Here is a 22,907-nt window from a genome sequence, read left to right as displayed (position 1 = left end):
AGAGAGGGGAGGGGGAGAGGGAGAGGGAGAGGGTGGGGGAGAGAGAGGGAGAGGGAGGGAGAGAGGGAGAGGCGGAGAGGGAGAGGGAGACAGGGGGAGGGGGAGGGTGAGAGGGAGAGGGAAAGTGAGAGGGTGGGGGAGAGGGGGAGAGAGAGAGGGATAGGGATAGGGAGAGGGAGAGGGAGAGAGAGAGGGTAGGGGAGAGAGGGAGAGAGAGAGGGAGAGTGAGAGGGAGAGGGAAAGTGAGAGGGGGAGAGGGAGAGAGAGGGAGAGGGGGAGAGAGAGAGGGAGAGGGAGAGATGGAGAGGGAGAGAGGGAGGGGGAGAGGGAGGGAGGAAGGGGGAAAGAGAGGGGAGGAGGAGGGGGAGGGGAGGGAGAGGGAACTGTGGAGAGCTAACAGGAGTCCTATCTGGGCACTGAGCTGAGCAGACCTGGGCACTCACAGCTCCTGGCACTCACAGTGCCTGGCCCACTGTGGAGATTCCGAGAGTGCCCGGGGCAGCACGTGCAGGTCTTGTCTCAAAGGTGGGGAATAATGAGCCCTGGACAGAGTACCACTTTAGTCCCACCTTAAAAAATCTTAAAGCAAGATTCAGAAAAGTCAAACGATTGCCAAGAGACTTAACTTCATCCCAGAAGAAAGACCAAGAATATCTGTAAAAGGTAAAGTTGACCAAGTTTTACACCCAATAAAATTTTTCCAGGTGTGAATAACCCAAGCATCCATCGATTGCTGAATGGACAGACACCACGTGTTGTGCCCAGACCATGGAGTATCATCCAGTCACAGAAGGGATACGTGCACGCCACAGCTTGGATTTATATGATTTATATGAAAAGCACTATGTTAAGAGAAACAAGCCAATCTTGAAGGAGCACAGATTTATGCTTTCCTGGACATGACATGTCCAAAATAGGCAAATCCCTAAAGAAAGAAGAAAGTGGACGACTGGCTGGGAGGGTCGGGAGGGGGAAGCAGAGTGTGGGGTGTCTGCCTGGTAGTGGCTCTGGGGTTTCTTTCTGTGACTGGCAGAGGATGTGGGTGATGAAAATGGTTTCCAACTTGAGAGGTGAGAGCTGCACAACACTGTGACCACACTAAAATCCGCTGCACTTCAAACGTGTGAATTTCATGGTGTGTGAATTATATCTCCAGAAAGCCGTCTTGACGTCTGAATGCTGAAAATGCTGGGAAAAGAACTCATTTAAATGAAGTAGTTCTATTGATCAAAACTGACCCATAATTGACACAGATACTAGATTTATGTAAACAAGGGAAATAAACACTGTTATAATTATATGAAAGCTGTAGTATACTGGTGTATATTAAAAATCTTAAGTAGATGCATGGATGATATGAAAAGACCCAAGTCAATCTCAGGGTGCACTACAATGTGTGTGATTAGAAAAAGCTACAGTAACAACTGATCAGACATTGTAGAAAAAGGATCAATGAACTTGACACATTGATAGATGAAAACAGATCTTTTTAGGAAAAGATAATTTCAAGCAACTTAACAACTTAATTGTTGGAGACACTAAAAGAGAGGATGGAGGCAGGACATTAAAAAAAGTATTCGAAGAAATTGTGGTGGTAAAAAAAAATCCAGATTTCATGAAAACTCTTAATGCATAGAGACAAGAATCTCAACAAAAATATTAAGAAAATTACAGGAAGGCACATCATACCCAGGTTGCTCAGCTCTGAAAGCAGATGGAGAAAGACACGCCGTGCATGAGGGAGCAAAGATAAGGCCAACAGCAGGGTTCATTCCAAAGACCACCCACATGGGAGACCAGGGGCCATCTTGAAAATCTAACCTCGGACTCGGCTTTCAACACGCACATTTCAAAATGAAAGTGAAATAAAACCTTTTTCAGATTTATAAAAAGCTAAAACAATTGATGAGCTGCATATCCACACTACCAGAAATTTCAAAAGGATTCCTTTAGGAAGAAAGGAAATTATTCCAGACAGAAATACACAAAGAAATGGAGAACTAAAATGATCAGGACACAGATAAACGTGAATTTCTTATTATTTAAGTCTCATTGAAAGATAAGTGACCACAAAATAACAATGTAGTGTGCTTTTATTAACATTTATAAAGTTAAAATACATGACACCAACAGCACAAATGGAAGAAAAAACTGGAGTGTATTCTTCTAAGGTTCCTATACCATATGTGAAGTGTATGTTATCACCAAACAGTAGAGCCTTCAAAAGTAGACTATATAGCCGGCGCCGCGGCTCACTAGGCTAATCCTCCGCCTAGCGGCGCCGGCACACCGGGTTCTAGTCCCGGTCAGGGCGCCGGATTCTGTCCCGGTTGCCCCTCTTCCAGGCCAGCTCTCTGCTGTGGCCAGGGAGTGCAGTGGAGGATGGCCCAGCTGCTTGGGCCCTGCACCCCATGGGAGACCAGGAAAAGCACCTGGCTCCTGGCTCCTGCCATCGGATCAGCGCGGTGCGCCGGCCGCAGCACGCCGGCCGCGGCGGCCATTGGAGGGTGAACCAATGGCAAAAGGAAGACCTTTCTCTCTGTCTCTCTCTCTCACTGTCCACTCTGCCTGTCAAAAAAAAAAAAAAAAGTAGACTATAAACTATGAATCCTAAAGAAACCACGGCCGGTTCAAGTCCTGGCTGCTCCACTTCCCATCCAGCTCCCTGCTAATGTGTCTAGGAAAGTAGTGGGGTGTGGCCCAAGGGGGAGACAAGGATAGAGGTCCCAGCTTCCAGCTCCTGGCTTTGGCTTGGCCCAGCCATTTAGGGACTGAATCAGCAAATGGAGGATCTCTCTCTCTCTTCCTCTCTCTCTCTCTATAACTCTTCCTTTCAAACAAATACAGCTAAAAAAAAAAGTGAGGGAGACATGTAGACCAAGACAGGTCACAATTCTTCTTTAATAAATCCTGTGGATTACATGGAGCTGGTCACAATGCCAGACGGGCAGAGCAGTGGCGTAAGCCCAGGTTCTGGCCCCAAGTCCAGGACTCTTCCTCACTGAATTCTATGCTTTCATAAAAAAATCACTTCTTTATTTTTATATTTATTTGAAAGGCAGAGAGACAGAAAGAGTTCTTCTATCTATTAATTCACTCCCCAGTTGCCTGTAACACCCAGGGCTGGACCGAGCTGGAGCCAGGGGCACAGAACTCAATCCGTGTCTTCCACGTGGGTGCCAGGGACCCCAGATCTACCTTAACTGTCAAAAATATCCTGTGCTCATTTGATAATAAGTTAGGTCAGGGATTTGGCACTGTCAATAGTGCACAATGATTAAAGGAGGACTACAGAACCCTTACCCTAACCCTAACCCTAACCCCAAACCCAACCCTAACCCTAACCTTAACCCTAGTCCCAACCCCAACCCTAACCCCAACCTTATAACCCTAACTCTAACCCCAACCCCAACCCTAACCCTAACCTTAACCCTTACCCTAACCCTAACCCTAACCCCAACCCCAACCCTAACCCCAACCTTATAACCCTAACCCTAACCCTAGCCCCAACCCAACCCTAACCCCAACCTTATAACCCTAACCCTAACCCTAACCCCAACCCCAACCCCAACCTTATAACCCTAACCCCAACCCCAACCCCAACCCCAACCCCAACCTTAACCCTAACCCTAACCCTAACCCTAAATATTCCATGCTCCTTTGATAAGAAGTTAGGTCAGAGGATTGGCACTGTCAACAGTGTCTGATGATTTAAGGGAGACCACAGAACCCTCGTACACCTGTGCATTGCCCTTCAATGCACACCTGCATGTGTGGGTGCCTGCATTTGGTGCCACCTGTCCCTTCCCCCACAGCACTCCCGTCCTGTCTGCACAGAATCATGGGAAAAACAGTCCCTCCGGAAGATCAGCGGGGATTTGGCTGGATTCCTGGCAAACCGAGGAGGAAGCAATCCCGAGATTGTATGCACTTGTGTTTTGCAGTGTTCCCTTTGCAAATCATAACAATGGCTCTTAGTGAACATGAAGCACCAACAAAATACTAAAATGTGCTTATAAAATGCGGATTTTCTCTGTATAGAGTACTCAGCGTTTAGTTAAAATCCAGTACATATCCTGAGAGGTATAACTGGTCGATGATCACACCCAAAGTCTGTGTTTAATTTAATTATTGTCTGCAACATGAGTGCAAAATCAACAATAAAGCATGATTTTTTCATTTCAGCATTTATATACATGATTAACAGAGAGGGCCCGGCACTGTGGCGTAGTGGGTAAAGCTGCCGTCTGCAGCGCCAGCATCCCATGTGGGCGCCGGTTCAAGTCCCAGCTGCTGTACTTCTGATCCAACTCTCTGCTATGGTCTGGGAAAGCAGTGGAAGATGGTCCAAGTCCTTCGGCATCTGCACCCATGTGGGAGACCCGGAAGAAGCTCCTGGCTCCTGGCTTCGGATTGGCACAGCTCTGGCTGTTGTGGCCATCTGGGGAGTGAACCAGCGGATGGAAGACCTCCTTCCCTCCTCCTTTTCCCCTTCCCCTTCCCCCTCCCCCCTCCTTCTCCCTCTGGGTAACTCTGAATTTCAAATAAATAAACACATTTAAAAAAAGATTAAGGCCGGCGCCGTGGCTCAATAGGTTAATCCTCCACCTTGCGGCGCCGGCACACCGGGTTCTAGTCCCGGTCGGGGCGCCGGATTCTGTCCCGGTTGCCCCTCTTCCAGGCCAGCTCTCTGCTATGGCCAGGGAGTGCAGTGGAGGATGGCCCAGGTGCTTGGGCCCTGCACCCCATGGGAGACCAGGAAAAGCACCTGGATCCTGGCTCCTGCCATCGGATCAGCGCGGTGCGCCGGCTGCAGCGGCGGCCATTGGAGGGTGAACCAACGGCAAGGGAAGACCTTTCTCTCTCTGTCTCTCTCTCTCACTGTCCACTCTGCCTGTCAAAAAAAAAAAAAAAAAAAAAAAAAAAAGATTAAGAGAGAACGGCAGTAAAAACTGTTTAGGAAAACTTCCTCCAGCTGAAATGGCAGATTCTCATGGACTGGGAACTGGGATGGCCAGCGAGGCTAAGCCACTTGATAGTCCCTATGGTTACCTGGGAAGCCCCACCCTGTCACCCCACCCTCTGACGCCAGCGTCTATTCCTCCAGTAACTGCCACAGGAGGCAGCACCCTCCCCGGCTCAGGAGAGGGTCCGGAAGAAAGCTGTAAGGATTGGAGAGCTGATGCATTTACTTGAGTAGCTGTGACTGGGTATGAAACGTGGCTGTTCTTTTCTTCTTGGACTGCGATCAATGGCCTTAAAGGTGAGGGTACTTCCAAAGATGTCACTCTCTTCTTTCCTAACAAGAGAGGAGAGGCTACCTATACAGGATTGGTTGGTTATGACGCTTTACCAACCATCCACGCCGGGGCTCCCAAAAGCACTGGGACAGAGGGAGGACTAGTCTCTTGAGAGATGTCTGCGTGTCTTTCCTTGGGGCTATGACTGCCAAAGAACCAATATGGAGAGCTGAGAAGCGAAGCTTGTTAAGAAAGGGCCCCAGGGTGGGGGCAGGCCAACTCTAGAGGGGGGAGCCTGGATCGCTGCTGGGAGGAGGCTGGGACTTGGGTCACTCCTGGGGTGGGCAGGGGTAGGGACCGTAGAAGAGGGAATAAGACTGGCTCTCTGGGGAGGGATGTTCCCAGGTATCACAGGCGTCCCGTGGAGGGGCACACTGAAATGATCCGACGTCGATTCTAAACAGAAGCTCCCAGCGATGGATGGTGTATAACTCAACCACTACTGGCCCTTTAAAGAGGAGGTGACAGGTAAGAACAGAGGTGAGCTACATGGACCAACTAATCAGAGGTAGAGAGGCAAAGGTATTTGATGAAATCCTTCTCCTTAGCATATGTTCAGAAATGCTTGGTGGGAGAAGGAGGGGTTGTGAACATTGCTTCCTTGTGAAATGTTTTGCTCAACATTTGCATATAAGTGACCATGGCAGAGGCTATATTTACATCTCATTAATTAGGCAGCAGGTTTTCAAACACAGCACCCTAACAGCACGTAAGACCTCTTCCCTGTGTGCATTTCATTAGGCGATGCTCAATGAGAAGAGCTTGCTTTTATTTCTGGATTTCTCCTGATACGCTAGCGAGGTCGCTACATCAAAGACTGGGGAGCATTTAACAAGGATGGAGAGGAATAAAATACAGCCTCATTACCAAGGGCAGCAAGATGAAACACGGGAACGCCAAGAAAGACAAATGCACAGTGTAAGGTCTTGGGGATTAACGAACCAAATATGGCAGAAGCGGAAATTTATGATGACACCAGAAAGGTACTTTTGTGCAGATTTAAATATTTAAGTATCTGGAGCTTTAATTTTCATCTAGCAGATTTTTTTTAAAAAACTTCTAGTCATAGCTTTTTAAAAAAGACTTTTTTCTATTTTTTTTTTAAACCTTATTTGAAAGGCAGAGATACAGAAAGAGAAAGAGACACAGAGAGAGATGGAGGTCTTCCACCTGCTGGTTCACTCCCCAAATGGCCTCAACAGCTGTGGCTGGGCCAGGCTGAAGCCAGGAGCCTGGAGCTTCTTCTGGGTCTCCCATGTGGGTGCGGGAGCCCAACTGCTTGGGCCATCTTCCACTGCTTTCCCAGGTGCATTAGCAGGGAGCTGCATTGGAAGTGGAGCAGCTGGGTTTGGAACCAGCACCCATATGAAAGATTGGTGTTGCAGGCAGAGGCCTAACCTGCCACGCCACTGTGGGGGTGGGGCGTTCCCCATTTGGTAGATTTCTAATTCTCGTCTCATTTTCTTTGGAGTTAAGACAGGGGTTACCAGCCACTCTGGATTTCTTAATGTCTAAGTGTGGATTGGTCTTTGAATAGGCTTCCAGGATTGGCCTAAGCATTTGTTTTAAGGGAAGACCGCAGACTACTCTGTAACCCGTGGACATCCACAAGGGGTCAACACTGCACATCCTAGGGGTCAGATATGTGGCTCAAGTGGGTTTGTTTCTTGCTGAAATTCTGCCCTGTGACTCATTGTTAATTCTGGGCCCGGCACTGTTGGGAGTAAACAGGACTTTTATGAACTGGGGTTTCCAATTACTCTGCACCTATCACCAGTTCCTGTTAGCCATCTGAGATAACCCTCTTCTCGCTCCTTGACTCTCAAATCCAGCATGTGTTACCCATCAATCTCTTCTGCATGAAATGAGCCCTACGAGGCAGCCATGTGGCTTCTTTCCTGGGCCACCTGAGATGGTGGCGTGATGAGAGCCAGGGCCTCTCTTAGCTGATGTCACGCTACAAGGGTCTTCAGAGCAGTCCTGGGGGAAGACTTGGGACTTGAAACACAACGAGAGCCATGGCCGACATCTCCGGACCAACGCTGTGCTCATCGTCTTTACTGTGGGAGGCAGAGAGGGGAACACGGACACCCTGCTGCGTGGGGGTGTGAGGGCCGTGATACCAGGGTCAGCCCCGTGAACCTGGGGGACCACCGTCCTCTTCCGTGGCTGTGGTAGGAAAATCTGGGCCAAAGCTCTCAGCACTAAGCCTCAAAACGCAGAAGCTCATGAATAATCCCTTAGCTGAAATTCACAGTCGTTGGGGCCGGCGCTGTGGCACAGCTGGTTAAGTGTCTGCTTGTGACTTCAGCATCCCATATGGACACTGGTTCGAGACCCGGCTGCTCCACTTCTGATCCAGCTCCCTGCTAGTGTGCCTGGGAAAGCAGTGGAAAATGGCCCAAGTGTTTGGGTCCCTGCGCCCACGTGGGAGACCCAGAAGAAGCTCCAGGCTCCTGGCTTCAGCTTGGTCCAGCCCCAGCCATTGTGGCCATTTAGGGAGTGAACCGATGGATGGGGAGATTGATATCTCTCTCTCTCTCTCTCTCTGTAACTCTGCCTTTAAGTAAATAAAAAAAAAATCATAGTCATTTACTGAGTTGAGCCCTGGTGTATAGATTATAAGGTAAATTCCTTCCCCCAAGGAATAGGAAACATTGACTTGATGAACAGCAGGTTACCTTAAAACGAAGCGTAGTGTGCTTCTAAGACCAATTCCTACTAAAACCTAGAAATAGAATCATTTGAATTCCCTTTGTAAAACTACCCCTGCCCTCACTGAGGACACAGATGACTATCTGCCTGGGAAAAGAAATGAAAACTTCACGCATTCGATTTAAAAATAGACTCACAGCAACATTTTACGAGACGCCTGGCATGTCTGCCTCCCCAAATTATATCCAGAGTGGAAAATGCAGCCGGGGTATAAATCTGACACTCCTAAGCCAGGCTGCTCACACGCTGAGCGCCCGGCGGGCCAGGGTGGCTGCTTCAGGCCCGCTGTACACAGTCCTGGATGTCCAAGGGTCTCACCAGTGCCCGCGTCGAACGAGTAAGGACTGACTGGCAGAAGGCTTGTCTTTCCCTCGTACTACAGGGTCACCCAGGGACTGGCACTGCCTCAAGCCACCGTCTGTGAACTGGCACTCCATATTGGAGTGCCACTTGAGGCTCAGCAGCTCCACTTCCGATCCAGCTCCCTGCTCGTGCACCTGGGAAAGCAGCGGAAGTTGGCCCAAGTGCATGGCCCCTGCACCCAGGTGGGAGACCTGCATGGCGTTCTAGGCTCCTGGCTTCAGCTTGGCCCAGTCCTGGCCATTGCAGCCATCTGGAGAGTGAACCGAAGGATGAAGATCTCTTGCCCCCCGCCCCCCACCCATTATGGCTTTCAAATAAATGAATTAAATCTTAAAAAGATCAAGGAATGAAAAGCTTAGGAGCAGCATCTTCAGACCCATTTTCATCACATGATTACTTCTGCCTTCTGGTGCCGTAATATTTTTTCTTTCTTATGTAAGACTTTTTGCCAAATGGTATGACCACTTCAAATGCTCTCTGAGAATTTCTAGAACACTAGATGTTTAGCCAATAATTGCCAAAGTCATTTCCAAATCCCTCAACAGGTGAACTTGCAGGGCCTGAGGTGCCCTCCATTCACGCGTCTTTCTCGGCCCCTCCTTGGCTCCACTGTGCGTGAGGGCCTTGCGTGTGCCACTGTCTCTCTCCCAGAGGGGGCCTGACCTTTCCCTTCCCTCTCTGAATCCCCCATTGCAGGAGCCAGCACCCACCAACCCAGTAGCTGGAGTGGACTGCAGAAATGCTTGTGGGAGCTGGCACTGCTTGTGACACTGGTGTCCCGCATTGGAGTGCTGCTCTGAGTTCTGGCAGCTTCACTTCTGACCCAGTTCCCTGCTAATGCACCTAGGAAAGCAGCAGAGGATGGCCCAAGTGTTTGGGCTCCTGCCAACCACATGGACGACCCACACGGAGTTCCAGGCTCCTGGCTCGGGCCTGGTCCAGTCTGGGGTTGTGACAGCCATTTGGGGAGTGAGCCAGTGGATGGAAAGTTCTCCCTCCCTCTCCCTCTCCCTCTCTCCCTCTCCCTCTGTCCCTCTCATCCACTCTTCCTTTTGTCCTCTCTCCCTCTCTCCATCATCCTTTCAAACATATAAATATATAAAGAAAATGGGAAAAATTCCCGTATTAAATGAGTTTAATAATGACCTTGAAATGATTTGAATGCAGTAGAAAATCTGTAGAAAAGACTACAAAGTCACAGGTTGCTCAGAACAAATTATTCAGCCTGATGGCTATAAAAAGAATTCCACTTAAAAAATTTCAATTAACTTTTTAATGAAAAACTAATTCTATCAAAGAAATATGGTGCTTTAAAAAGCCCTGATATCTAATTATGAACTTGCGATTTTTTAAAAGACTTGAATGCTCTGGTTTTGAAGACAGAATGTTCACAGCAGTGATTTTAAAAAACTCCCCCACAGCAGAATAAGCAAAATGGGTTTCTCTTTTAATTAAAGGGAAATAACACTTTCAGAACCCATGAAATCTTCCTGTTGGGTGGCAGGAAACTGGCTGAAATTCCATTATGCATGACCAGTTAGCTGGATCCGTGGAGGGATCTTTGGATTCCTGTGCAGGAAGCATTTGGAGCCAAGGTCCACTTCACTCTTGCATCTCTACAAGGAGAGTCTGGGATGGTGCAAAGATCTCCCAGAGGCAGAGGCTGGCCACGTCCGCGTGCGTGGGAAGGATGGCGCGTGAGAGCCACGTCTCCCGTCTCGGGCAGGCTCGCTCTTCCCCTCTGACTGCAGCTGTATCACCTTGTGTGTGCCTGCTGACGGCTTTTTGAAAAGCTCTTCCCCTATAAAAGAGTTTTGCTTTCTGGCATTCTACATATAAAAGTCATAGAGCGTGTTACCAGTGAGTTAAAGATTGTATCCAGACTCGGCAGGAAGGAAACATATTTCCTGTTGTGGTTTAGAATGGTGGGCTGCTCATTTGGCCAGGCAGGCACCAGGGTGCCCCTCCTCCCCACACTCTGGCCTCACCCCTTCCCCACTGCCATCCCTCCTGCCAGACTCATCACCCGTCTGTCCAAGGTGCACTATCTCACTTGAGGGCTGCCCCCTCTTCAACAGACCCAGCACAGAAGACTTCCCACATGTAAGAAACATCAGAAAGACTATCCTAGTAATGGAAACAATACATGCGTAATACACAGTATTGGGAAAAAAAACAGCAATTCCATGACGGTAACAAAAAAAAAATTTGAAGCCAGCTTACTTCCCTCAATAGCACATGTCTGTGTCAACAGCCGAGTCAAAGATGCTCTCAAAGCTAGACTCCTGCAAATGCTCAGAAAGCCAGTTACCCAAAGGGCATTTTAGCAAAACAATAGGAACGATGCCAAGATCAGTGGTTGCAGGGGGTAGGATGGAGGGAGCAAGGATTTCCTTTCCCTCTATAAGACTTTTTTTTTTTTTTGCCAGTAAATAAGATAGGATTAGTCACAATGGTTGCAGTATGAAGAATTTAAAGGAAGGCTTTTTTAAGACAATAAAACTGTTCCATTGGTGCTGGCACTGTGGCACAGCAGGTTAAAGCCCTGGTCTGCAATGCTGGCGTCCCACATGGGTGCCGGTTTGAGTCCTGGCTGCTCCACTTCTGATACAGCTCCCTGTGAATGTGCCTGGGAAAGCAGTAGAAGATGGTCCAGATACTTGGGCCCCTGCCACCCATATGGGAGACCTAGAAGAAGCTCCTGGCTCCTGACTTTGGATCGGCCCAGCTCCAGTTGTTGCAGCCATTTGGAAAGTGAACCAGCAGAAGGAAGACACCATTCTCTCTCTCTCTCTCTCTCTCTCTACCTCTACCTCTACCTCTCTCTGTAACTCTTTCAAATAAATAATATTTTTAAAGATTTATTTATTTATTTGAAAGAGTTACACGCAGACAGAAGGAGAGGCAGAGAGAGAGAGAGGTCATCCAATTGGCTGCAACGGCCAGAGGTGGGCCAATCCGAAGCCAGGAGCGAGGAGTTCCTCCAGGTCTGTCATCAGGTACAGATTGGGCCATCCTCTGCTGCTTTCCTAGGCCACAGTAGAGAACTGGATCGGAAGTGGAGCAGCCGAGAGTCCAAATGGGATGCAGGTACTGCAGGCAGTGGCTTTACCCGCTATGCCACATCGCTGGCCCCATAAAATAAATCTATTGAAAAAAACAACTGCTCAGCTGGCGCCGCGGCTCACTAGGCTAATCCTCCACCTGCAGCGCTGGCACTCCGGGTTCTAGTCCCTGTTGGGGCGCCAGTTCTGTCCCAGTTGCCCCTCTTCCAGGCCAGCTCTCTGCTGTGGCCCGGGAGGGCAGTGGAGGATGGCCCAGGTGCTTGGGCCCTGCACCCGCATGGGAGACCAGGAGGAAGCACCTGGCTCCTGGCTTCAGGTCAGTGCAGCGCCTGCTGTGGCAGCCATTTGGGGGGTGAACCAACAGAAGGAAGACCTTTCTCTCTGTCTCTCTCACTCTCACTGTCTAACTCTGCCTGTCAAAAACCAAAACCAAAACAAAACAAAACAAAAAAACAAAAACAAAAACACTCCCCAAAAACCACAACTACTCTGTGAAACTGTGACAGTGGTTCAATGACGTTGCTCATTTGTCCAAACCCACAGAGTGTACGACACTGGAAGTAGACTCTAACGGAAAACACAGATTCTGGGTGATGGTGACAATCAAGGGCAGCCCATCAACTGGGACAAATGACAAATGCACCCCTCTCAGGGCGGGGTGGGGGGGGAGGCCGTGCATGTGAGGGTAGGGGGTGGCTGCGAAATCTCAGGACCTTCTGCTCATCTGAGAACCTGAATGTGCTCTAAAAATAAAGTTTAAAAATAAATTTGTGGAGGGCAATGCTCACGAATCTGTAAGCAACAGAGAAGTCCCTTCCGGCGGCCTCTGCCTGCTCTCTGGTGTGAGGAAGGCATCCCAACGCCAGGCTCTTGTTGGAAGTTCACCTGACAAGCTGGGCTAGCAATCTTGTGAGCCAGCCTCCAAGGAGACCTCCGGTTTCTATAAGGAAACGCGCCTTTCCCCTTGCCCTGGAAATCGCAAGGTCGGGCTCAGGAGGACAGAACACCGCCATTCTCATCCATGATAGCAACTGGGCGGCTTCCCGAGCTGCTCAGTGAAGGAACGGCCGCCGATGGTATAGGACAAGAAGACTAGAATTCACAACGCCTGAGCGGTTATTGGCTGGCTCACTGAGACAGGTTAGGAGGGGAGAAGGCGAGCTTTAAAGCATGAGCGTGGGGCTGGCAGTGTAGGGCAGGTGTTAGGACACTGCCTGCAACACTGGCATCCCATATCAGGGCACTGGTTCGAGTCCCAGCTGCTCTGCTTCTGAGCCAACTCCCTGCTAGTGTGCCTTGGAGAGGCAGTGGAAGATGGTCCAAGTGTCTGGGCTCCTTCCACCCATGTGGGAGACCCAGAGGGAGTTCTGGGCCCCTGACTTATGAAAGATAACAGACATCAGACATCTCACAAGCAGTAGCAAATCACAGCATAAAGAATTAACGACGTAGAGCGGTGTTTCATTAGGACCTGCCCTGAATCGGGAGGCAGCCCCAAGGGGACGTTTTCTGAGAGGTTGTGTAAACCCAGGGCTGACTTTCATGTCTGTGAGGCGTCTCTGCCGCTTGTCTCTATGAAATCTTTCCCCGTTTCTTCCCAGCTACAGAATTCTGTGGCCGGAGGCTGAGGGTGGCATCACGGGTGGCTGATCACAGGGCAGAGAGAGCCTAGCCTGTGCCTCCCATGTAAACAGCACGCAGCTCTCAGGCACGTGATGAGCTGTGTATGCACAAAGGTTCCAGGTTTGCAGGTGCAGAAGCAGGAGGCCCGGGTTGCAGACTGGACCACTGAGGAGCCGATTCCACGCCGTGATCTAAAAGCACAGGTGGTTGATCTAAATCCTTCCAGGATAGAAAGTATCCCAAAGCAGACAGCACACTTTCCTGCCTAATTAAACAGCAACTTCATTATGCAATTGAACCCCCCGTGGAGGACTCAGGGTCACAATCCACAAAATTTAACTCAACACGGCAGGTGCCAAACGGGCACTGTGGCAGCACCACTCTGGGTTTTGTGAAGGCACCGCGGTGACTGACCATGGTTCCTGCACTTAAAGAACACCCTAGTCATGCAGCGACCAGCCCCTGCCCAAGGCTGGAAAGAATGCAAAAGACCACGGTTCCCTCGCTGAGGCAGGGTGGGGCTGGGTTCCAGGGAAGGCGATGAGCTGCTGCGGAGTGAGCTGAACCCAAGCTCAGCGGTGGGTTCCGACAGCACCCGCACTCCCCCCACCAACGCTGCAGGATCCTGGCCACACTGCAGAGCATCACAGGTTGTCAGGTGTAATAAATATAAATTTTGTTTATACACTTTTGTCCTTTGTATACTGGATTGTAATGATAACGTGTCCTATGGTAGATCATGAAAAAGGCAAAAACAAAAAAAAAAAAAAACAAAAAAAAAACTTGAATATAAAGCCCTTAGCTCACGGGGACTGCATTCAACTAGTAATTAAAATGGCAGAGTAGGGGCCAGCGCTGTGGTGCAGTGGGTTAACACCTGGCCTGCAGTGCCCGCATCCCATATGGGTGCCAGTTCAAGTCCTGGCTGCTTCTCTTTCAATCCAGCTCTCTGCTGTGGCCTGGGAAAGCAGTAGAAGATGGCCCAAGTCCTTGGGCCCCTGTACCCACGTGGGAGACCTGGAAGAAGCTCCTGGCTTCTGGCTTCGGATCAGCGCAGCTTTGGCTGTTGTGGTCATTTGGGGAGTGAACCAGCGGATGGAAGACCTCCCTCTCTGCCTCTGCCTCTGTCTCTCTGTAACTCTTTCAAATAAATAAAATAAATCTTTTAAAAAATGGCAGAGTAAAAACAATAGCATATGAGTTGAGCTTTAAAGAAAAAGCAGAGGGAGAAAGGCCAGGAGAAGAAAACAGACACATACATGCATGCACATGTACATGCACACACGTGTGCATGTTAACACGTGTGTGTACACATGCAGCGCACAGGCAGGCCCACACATCTGAGACATAGCACGGCTTAGCTGTTGCATGGGGGAAGGTGAGTAGAACATGAGATTGGACAGGAGCTGGATGGATTGTGGCAATCTATGTGGGTCACACTGAAGATTTTGCACACTCTTTAGGTACAGTGAGAAATACTCTGAGAAGTTGGCTCATGGGTGTGGCGTGCTCAGACTGAGGACAACTGTGGTGGTGATGAGGGCAATGGCAAGGCTCCTGCCTTGGTTTTGCTTCCCAGGTGAGGACCACGGCTATGGCAGCGGGTGGGGCAGGAGAGGAGAGGGTTTTGCAGGGGGGGAATCCATGGGGCGCAGTGGTCCCTCGCAGATTTGTGTCTGCAGGTCAGAAGACCCTTTCTGTCCCCTGATTCACCTGTAAAATCCTTCTTCTCCTGCAAGCCAAAGCCACGGTCCTGCTCCAAGAAGCTTCTCTGACCCTGCTGCTGGAGTAACCCCGGGCGCTGCTCCGTGTCTGCTCTGCTGTCCTCTGGCACAAGGCACGGGACAGCGACCCCTGCTGGCAAGTTGCTGCAGGTCCTTAGGACTCCTGGGTGCAAGTTGGAGTTGGACTTCCTGGCTCCCTTGGGGTTGGTGTGGCCAGTGACAAGCGATTTGTGCCGGAGCTCTGGGATTCTCTCTCCCTCTGCCATAAAGCCTGCCTGCGTCCCTCCTGGAGCGAAGACGACACGAAGCAGACCATCTAGCACAAGTCGCGGTGGGCACGGACTGGTGTTGGTGCACATCCCTGAGCCTTTGACTTCACCTGTTAGGCTTCTCTCAACAGCTACATTTCAGAGCCCGACACAGTGCTTCACATGTACACAGGAGGACTTCAAACACTTGTAGAAAATAGAGCTAAAAGATAAGTCTAGGGAGTGGGCATTTATCCCACTGCTTAAGACGCCCACGTCTGGTATCGGAGGACCCAGGCTCTATAGCTAGTTCTGACTGCAGCTTCCTAGCAATGCAGGCCCACCCTGGGCGACAGCGGTGATTGCCCAAGTGGCTGGGTCCCTGCCACCCACATGGCATCCTCTACTGAGTTCCCGGCTCCTGGCTTCCCCCTTGGCCCAGCACTGGCTGTCCGGGGGGTGGGCATTTTCAGTCTGTCTGTCCATCTTACTCTGTGTGTCTCTCAAATAAATATTTTTCGAAAGAGATGCTTACCTGAGTGCAAAATATTTTTGAAGTCCTTGTGCAAGGGAGTTCCTGAAAAACAGGCTTTATGGAAAAACCATGCGTGGATTCAAAATGTTTTTGCACCAAAACAAATTTTAAGAAAAGTTGTCTCAAAATTAATTTTCGTATGATTTGAAAGACAGAGAGACTGAGAGATTTTTCCATCAGTTGGTTCACTCCCCTGGATGGCTGCAACAGCCAGGGCTGGGCCAGGCTGAAGCCAGGAGTCGGGAGCCCCACTGGAGTTGCTCATATGGGTGGCAGGGAGCCGTCACCTGCTGCCTCCCAGGTGTGCCCTTAGCAGGAAGCTGGATTGGAGGCAGAAGTGGGCCTGGACCCCGGGCGCTTCAATGTGGGGTGTGGGTGTCCTAACTGAGCCGTCCTCCCAAACACACACTCTATAAACTTCTTTTCGTTTTCCCGTGACCTTTTGGCTGTGCTTTTGTGTTTGTGGCACACATGAGTACACGTCTGGGTGAGGGATCCGAAGGTGAGTAGAGAGAGAGGAAAGGAACCAGGGTGTCTCTAAGGCTTCTTATCGGAACACCAGGGCTACGGTTAGACCATTAACCAGGCTAGGGAGAGGAAGGGAAGGGGGAGGCCAGGACGCCCTGGGTTCTGGGCACGTCGGCTGTCAAGTACTTGTGGGGTCTCTCTGAGGGCTCCGATGCCGGATGCCGGAGCCGTGTGAGGCTGCTGGGTCCTCTACGGTTGTCAGGATGACGATGAAACCTGTGGAGCCCTAACTTCACACAAGAGTGAAATGGGGGAGGGGTGTAGATGCAGCGACTCCCACAGACTGTCGAGAAGCGGAGGAGGAACACGGGAAAACACCTGCCTCGGAGCACAGGGGTAGGCAGCAGGGGGTGCCACAGAGGGCAGGGAAGAGGACGGAACGGAGGCTCGGCAGAAAGGACTTTCAACGCTAACAGCTTAGGACAGCAGGCTCTGCTGCAACCACACACAGTTGACAGGTGGCTGGGCGAAGCCCCCTGGTGACTGCTGAGAGTGAACACCCCGGTCGAGCTAGATCCATGCGGTTCTGTCTTTACCTCCCGAGGCTCTTGCACTGGGGTGCTCTGCAGCCACCGGGGCATCTCCCCGTTATGTCCTTATTCAGTGCAGGCTGGCAGGGCTGCGAGGTAGCACACCGCTGCTTTCCTGGATTGGAAGCTGTGGGCTTGGGCACAGGGGGCCTCGCGGCTCCCAGACACCATTGCGCTCACTTGTGGGGCTACGACCGGGAGAGCTTAGTCTTCTTCCTCTGGAGAAGAGAACGGTTCTATTTTCCTTGGTTGCTCCGCCACACTTGGGAGCCCCTCTCACGTGCAGGGAGCCGTCACGTGATCATCTGAACGAGGGATGAGTGACGGGCATGGCAGCTCTGATGGACAGTTTTAGGCTTTCTGATTCTATTCTTCGTTAATGAGAAGTCTGTGCTGCCTAATGTCACATATCTGAGCTCTGTGGAAATGAGTTGAACCTGTGACACTGATGATCTCTGTCTCCTCGTGCCTTCTAATGCATGCGATGTTTCTGAGACCTCCCTGCAATCGCGGGGAGCGTTCAGCAAGAAACGCACCTTCCCGGCTTGTTATCTGGGGTCTTCGTGCTTCATCGTGTACAGTGATTGGTGAACTGATCATTCCAATCACCAGATAGTGAGATTAAGAGCCAGAATCCACAAATTACAGGGATGAGGCCCGCATCAAGGGGATTTTTGGATTTTGCTGCCTGAGCCTCCAGCTGGGAGGTGGATGTCTTGCTGCTTGTGCGGGACCGGGTTTTCAGCCAAGCCGTCATTGAATGCCTTGACGACGAAGGTGACTGGCCTGCACCATGAAAAGCCCCACATTCTAACGTCTTGTGCTCAGCTGGAGAGAACACCACGGAACAAGTGGCGATCATTAGACGATATACTTTCCCTATTAAGAGCAAAAAAGCCTGTCTTTGAGCGAGGTTCTTCCTGGGGGTGGGAGACGAGAGAAGCCGACATCGGCATGGAGGTTACTAAAGGACACTTGGGAAGCAGATCAAATTGTAGGGCACTGCGTGTCCTCATTTATCCTCCCATGCTCCACATTCAGCTATGAAATCGTTTCAAAGAGGGAAAAAAAAATGTGCGCGTGAGGAACAAGGGAAACACAGAGCTCACACTGCCCCCTGGTGTCCATCCTACACACAGGCAGAAATGCACACGCCCCAGAAAACCCAACAGCAGGTGCTTTTCCAACCTAAAGCTAAATCATAGCGGGGAACAGTGGGAAACAGCTCCCTTTTCAGTAATCGAGAGTTAACTACATATCAAAACCCAATAATATATGCCACACTGATCTCTGTGGAGAAGTGTGTTCCTTCTGTCTGATCTTGACTCGTAACAGTGTCATTTTATGGAGGACTCAGGCCTGTGGTTTTAGATGCTGTTTGAAGTGGATGAACAGCGCCATGGCCCCAGAGATGGAGTGAAACTGCTCCTGGCTCCCCACTCTCTTCTGAGGCCGATGTTGGGGTTCCAGACCTCACCGGGCTCTGAGCAAGCATCAATATTCGCACATCTGTAGCACCTGTAGCCTGGTCGCAGGCAGGGGGTGCTGGGGGGGGGTGCAGAACAGCACAAGTGTGGGAGAAGTCCAGCAGTTCCTGCCGCCCACCCTCCCTGGCCAGGGTGGTCTCACTGCTGTCATATCTGAACGGCTCTCGTTGAGAAGTCGGGCGTGAGTCCAGGTCTGCGGGCTGGGCATGAAGACGCAGTGGGGATCTCCAGGGACTGCTATCCACTCCGCCTTCCAGTGTTGGACCATCCCTTCGGGACAGGTAACTCTTCTATGTCTTCTTCCGTGTAATTCCTGAGTGTAGACGGAGCCCAACCTGGCCACGGCATCTCCAGGTAGGGGGTCACTCCCAGAGGCATCGGGCACCACAGACTCATTTCAGAAGGAGCCGGGCTGAGGTTTTGGCTGAGAGATGAAGAAGAGGCTGAGAAGACAAAGTAGAGGAAGCTGCGGGGTCCTCCACCTTGCTGGGGTCCTGACAGCTCGTGGGAGGCCACGGAGCAGACGTGAGCCCCACAGCAAACGGACACAGAGTAAGAATGAAGAAGCCCAGAGACGCTGGGGGAAAATGGGTCCTCGGACCCCTGTCCATTTACATCTTTGCTTCCAAGGCAGAGGTGCCACGGCTGACACACGTGGATCCTTTGGCCCAGGGTGCACCTGCTGAGCTGTGCACTCACCCTCCCCTGGGGTCCCGGCTCACAGTCCACACTCGCTGTCAGGGTGCCCTGGACCTCAGGGCCTTCCGTAGGCTCTGGACTTGGGAAGATGCATCTCTCTGATCCAAAGACTCATTAGAGGAGCAGGTCAGGAATATTATTCAGCCTTGAAAAGGAGAGACACCCTGATACACACTCCAACAGGGACGCCTTTTGAGGACATTATGCTCAGCGGCATAAACCAGTCAGGAAAGACGAGAGCTGTAGGATCTGAGGTTCCTGGCATATTCCAGCTCACAGACAGAAAGGAGTGGGGGTTGCTGGGGCTGGAGAGGGGAGATGGGGAGTTGGCATTTAATGGGGACACAGTGTCAGTTTCTGGGAGTGGGTGTGCATCACTGTGATCAGACCTAACACCTCCAAACCATACACCTTCTTTGTTGTTCATTTCAAAAGCATGGAGACAGAGAAGAGAGAGAGAGACAGGGAGGGAGGGAGGGAGGGAGAGAGGGAGAGAGAGAGGGATGGAGGAAGAGGGAGAGGGATGGAGGAAGAGGGAGAGGGAGGGGGGAAGATAGAGACAGGGAGAGGGAGGAATAGGGAGGGAGGGGAAGAGAGACAGGCAGGGAGGGAGGGAGGGAGGGAGGGAGGGAGGGAGAGAGAGAGAGACAGGGAGAGGGAGGGAGAGGGAGGGAGAGGGAGGGAGGGGAAGAGAGACAGGGAGGGAGGGAGGGAGAGAGGGAGAGGGAGAGGGATGGAGGAAGAGGGAGAGGGAGGAGGGAAGAGGGAGAAGGAGGGAGGGGAAAGAAGAGAGAGAAAGACAGGGAGGGAGGGAGGGAGGGAGGGAGAGAGGGAGAGAGGGAGAAAGAGAGGTCTTTCACCTGCTGGTTCACTGCCCAAATGTTTGCAACCATGTCTGCACCAGCCCAGGAGCCCAGAGCTCAGTCCCAGTGCCCTGAGCAAGTGGCAGAGACCTGAGTACTTGAGCCATCAGCTGCTGCTTCCCAGGGTGCACACCAGCGGGAAGCTGGAATGGCAAGGGGAGCTGGGATTTGACCGCAGGCTCTCTGACATCAGACGCGGCCTCCCATGCAGTGTCTCAACAGCTGCACCGAATGCCGCTCCCTAAACCATACACGTGGAATGATTAAGACAGAAGGTTTACATCATGCACATTTGACCACAGCACAAACAAAATTGGTTGCGTATTCACTCCACAAACACGTACTGAAGGCCTAACACACCCAGCTCTATGCAGGAGCTGGGGGGCAGGAGAGAGATCACACACAGCACCTGCTCCAGCATGTCGCAGGGTTTCCACGAACACACCATACATTTTAGCTTTCTTTGCTCTAACTTCTCCGATTCTGATCTGTTTTTATATCTGTTCCCTGAAAAGCTTGGCTTTATGAATATCGTTCAGCAGTACTACGGATGGTGATAAAGACCTCATTTTGCAATAGTGACTGGTGGCTTCTTCCCGAGGACCTGGGCTGGCTCCTGAACTGAAGGGGTCACAGATTCCCGGTAACACCCCAGCTTCCCTGCCGCAGGCCTTGTCTCTGCTCCTGCCCAGTGTGGGAGGGAAAGGGGAGGCAGATGGGGTGCGGGTGGGGCCGTGGAGAGCGGGGCGGGGGTGGCGGGGGGAGGCACGCGGTACATTTCATGATGAGTCCAACAGTAAAATCAATAGGTGCTGTCCAGGGACTGCCAATTAAGGCACAATTACGGCCTGTGGGCTCGATTCTGAGAAGCCGGCTGGCAGTGCAGTGGGAAGTCAGCACATAAACAGTAATTCTCCGTGACGGAGCCCCTGCTACTGACGCACAGTGGATTTCCAAACGAGGCCTCTGCTTTGTCTGTGCAGACAACTGGGAAAACAACCCCCACCCCGGAAGCCCCACGGAGGAGGGGCGAGGACCGAAGGGTCCCTGGTGAGCCCCACCCCCGCAGCGTGCGGCCCGCCGCGGGTCCTTCTCCAACTTACTGTGGGGTAGGGGTGGGAGCAGAACACCGTGTACTTCCGGATAATGCCGTTCAGCTTCAGAGGTGGGAGCCAGGACACGAACACCATGGAGGCTGAGGCCGCCGCTGCCTTGACGCCCGCCGGAGGACCTGGAACTGAAGAGCGAGCATTCGGTCACCAGGGTGGACACCCTCCCGCTGGGCCCGGCGCTGTCCCTTCAGCTCCACAGAGATCGGGGTAATGGCCCCGTGGTGTCCCCATGACACAACTGCACCAAGTTAACCTTGCAGCCAAACCCACAGGCTGCAGCCAGAAGCCCTGGACCCAGGGTGTGGTCTTTGGCGAGGAGGTCTCTACAGAGATCCGTGACTCAGGATGGGGTCGCTGGGTGGGCTCTACCCCACCTGCCTATAGGGTGGAAATTCGCAGACTGAGTCCTGCCTGGAGAGGATAAAAGGACTCACAGGAGCGAAGGAGGGAGGGCAGGGCAGGGCCTCCCCCGAGGCTCCCAAGGAGCCGACCCTGCCCCATCTTGACCTTGCACTTCTGGTCTCCATCACCAAGGAACCAACAGGCTCTGATGCTGACGCTTCTGGTCTGTGAAAGCCCTCAGTTCAGGTCCCTGCTTTCCTGGGGGAACCCTCCCCACCCGTCATCCCCTGCTGGCTCCCTGCCTCTGGACAGCTGGGGAAGGGGGCTACAGCCACCCTTGGTTCTGCTGTAGCGTTTGGCTCTGAACGGGCGGGGGACGTACACCTGGTCTCCCGAGCCAGGCAGGCAGGAAGGGGCACTGCAGAGACCGGCTCTTCTCTGCCTAACACTTGCTTCAGCCCCGAGAGCTGCAGAATAATGTTTAGAGGTGGGACCTCGCTGCGCTGAGCTCCTGTGCTCAAGTTTCCCGAGAGTCGTGACTTCCCCCAGAGCCAAGACACCAAGGGTGCAGGGACCACCACGGTCCACTCCGACGCCCTGCAGGAGCCCATCTCCTCCAGGCCCTGTGTCAAGCCACGCCTCTCGGCCGGTGTGGAGCGGCTGCTGAATCCAGGGCGCCTGCGTCTGTTCCTAACCTGCCTGTGCCCATGCTCTCTGCTGTGCTGACAACGCAGCCTCGCTCTTTACGTGAGCCAGTGCGGCAGGAGTGCAGAAGTTCCTCTGATGACTGACAGCTCTCTGCAAGGAGGGAGGGAGGGAGGGAGCAAGGCTCGTCCACACGTGGTCAAGGCCACGAGATGATCTTTATTAGTCAGCAGACGGATGGCAAATTGTGACGGGCTCTCACTCCACCCCTGAGAACTTTGGCTGGAAAATGCAGCCTACGATGATATGCGATGAATATCATTTATAGAATAAAAGGTGACACAGAATTCTAAGCTTTCGCCCCACGCCTAAAGAAATGACCCTGGGTCGTTTGGTAGAAAACGATGAGAGAATAAACGTATGCTTATGTGTTATGCTTATGTGGTGAAAAGGTTTAAGGTATGTCTTGGTCACTGAAGCTTAGCGATCCTAGCTTTAGTTGGTGGTGTTTGTTAGCATGTCCATATCAAGCTAGATAAAGGGCTTCTTAATGTACAAACTATCTAGTCTTCATCTGCTGCCTCGGACACAGATTTATGCTCTATTCCCTGTGCTCTCTCCTTGTATGGCTGTTAGACTTCTGCCCAACAACGAAACGACACAAACACTTCGAGGAACGAGACATCCTGGACTGCCTCGCTATACTGAGTCACTTCTCGCAGACCTAGAATCTGACAGGTCCGTTCTGGCCCTCGGGAGCCCACTGCCGGCTCTACCCCTGAGTTCAGTGCCCAAGGCAAGTCAGTTAATGTCTCTAATAAGCCTCACACTCTTTGTCTATGAAGCTGGAATAATATTTGCATCTATTTATGGGTGTAGTAATAGGATTATGAGAGAGAATGCATGTAAATAATTTATCTGGAGCTCTGTATACAGTAAGCACTAAATACATGCTGGCTGTCATCGGTAACAAGGATCATTTTCTCTTCAGATCACATCATGGTGGGTGCCTCTCTGTGCTGGATTAGACACCAGATCCCGGGACTGCAGAGAACAGGGGGTGGGAGGGGCTGAGCGGGCCGCGCTCTCTTGCAATCTTCCTAGCCACCGGATTACACGTTGGTGATC

At 51.6% G+C, this 22,907-nt stretch overlaps 1 protein-coding gene across 2 annotated transcripts in view; it reads right to left on the bottom strand.

Moving 5' to 3' along the window:
• DSCAM (DS cell adhesion molecule) overlaps window positions 1-22,907 on the bottom strand; it is a 722,199-nt gene that overhangs the window by 72,484 nt on the left and 626,808 nt on the right. For both annotated transcript variants that reach the window (XM_070071799.1, XM_070071800.1), the window contains exon 20: window positions 20,784-20,917. In XM_070071799.1, the coding sequence (XP_069927900.1) occupies window positions 20,784-20,917 (134 nt within the window). The remainder of the gene's footprint in view (window positions 1-20,783; window positions 20,918-22,907) is intronic.

This window comes from Oryctolagus cuniculus, chromosome 4, assembly GCF_964237555.1.
Source record: "Oryctolagus cuniculus chromosome 4, mOryCun1.1, whole genome shotgun sequence".
Lineage (NCBI taxonomy): Eukaryota > Metazoa > Chordata > Mammalia > Lagomorpha > Leporidae > Oryctolagus > Oryctolagus cuniculus.
The sequence above is the reverse complement of the archived record's forward strand: the minus strand, read 5'-3'. Positions and strand labels throughout refer to the sequence as shown.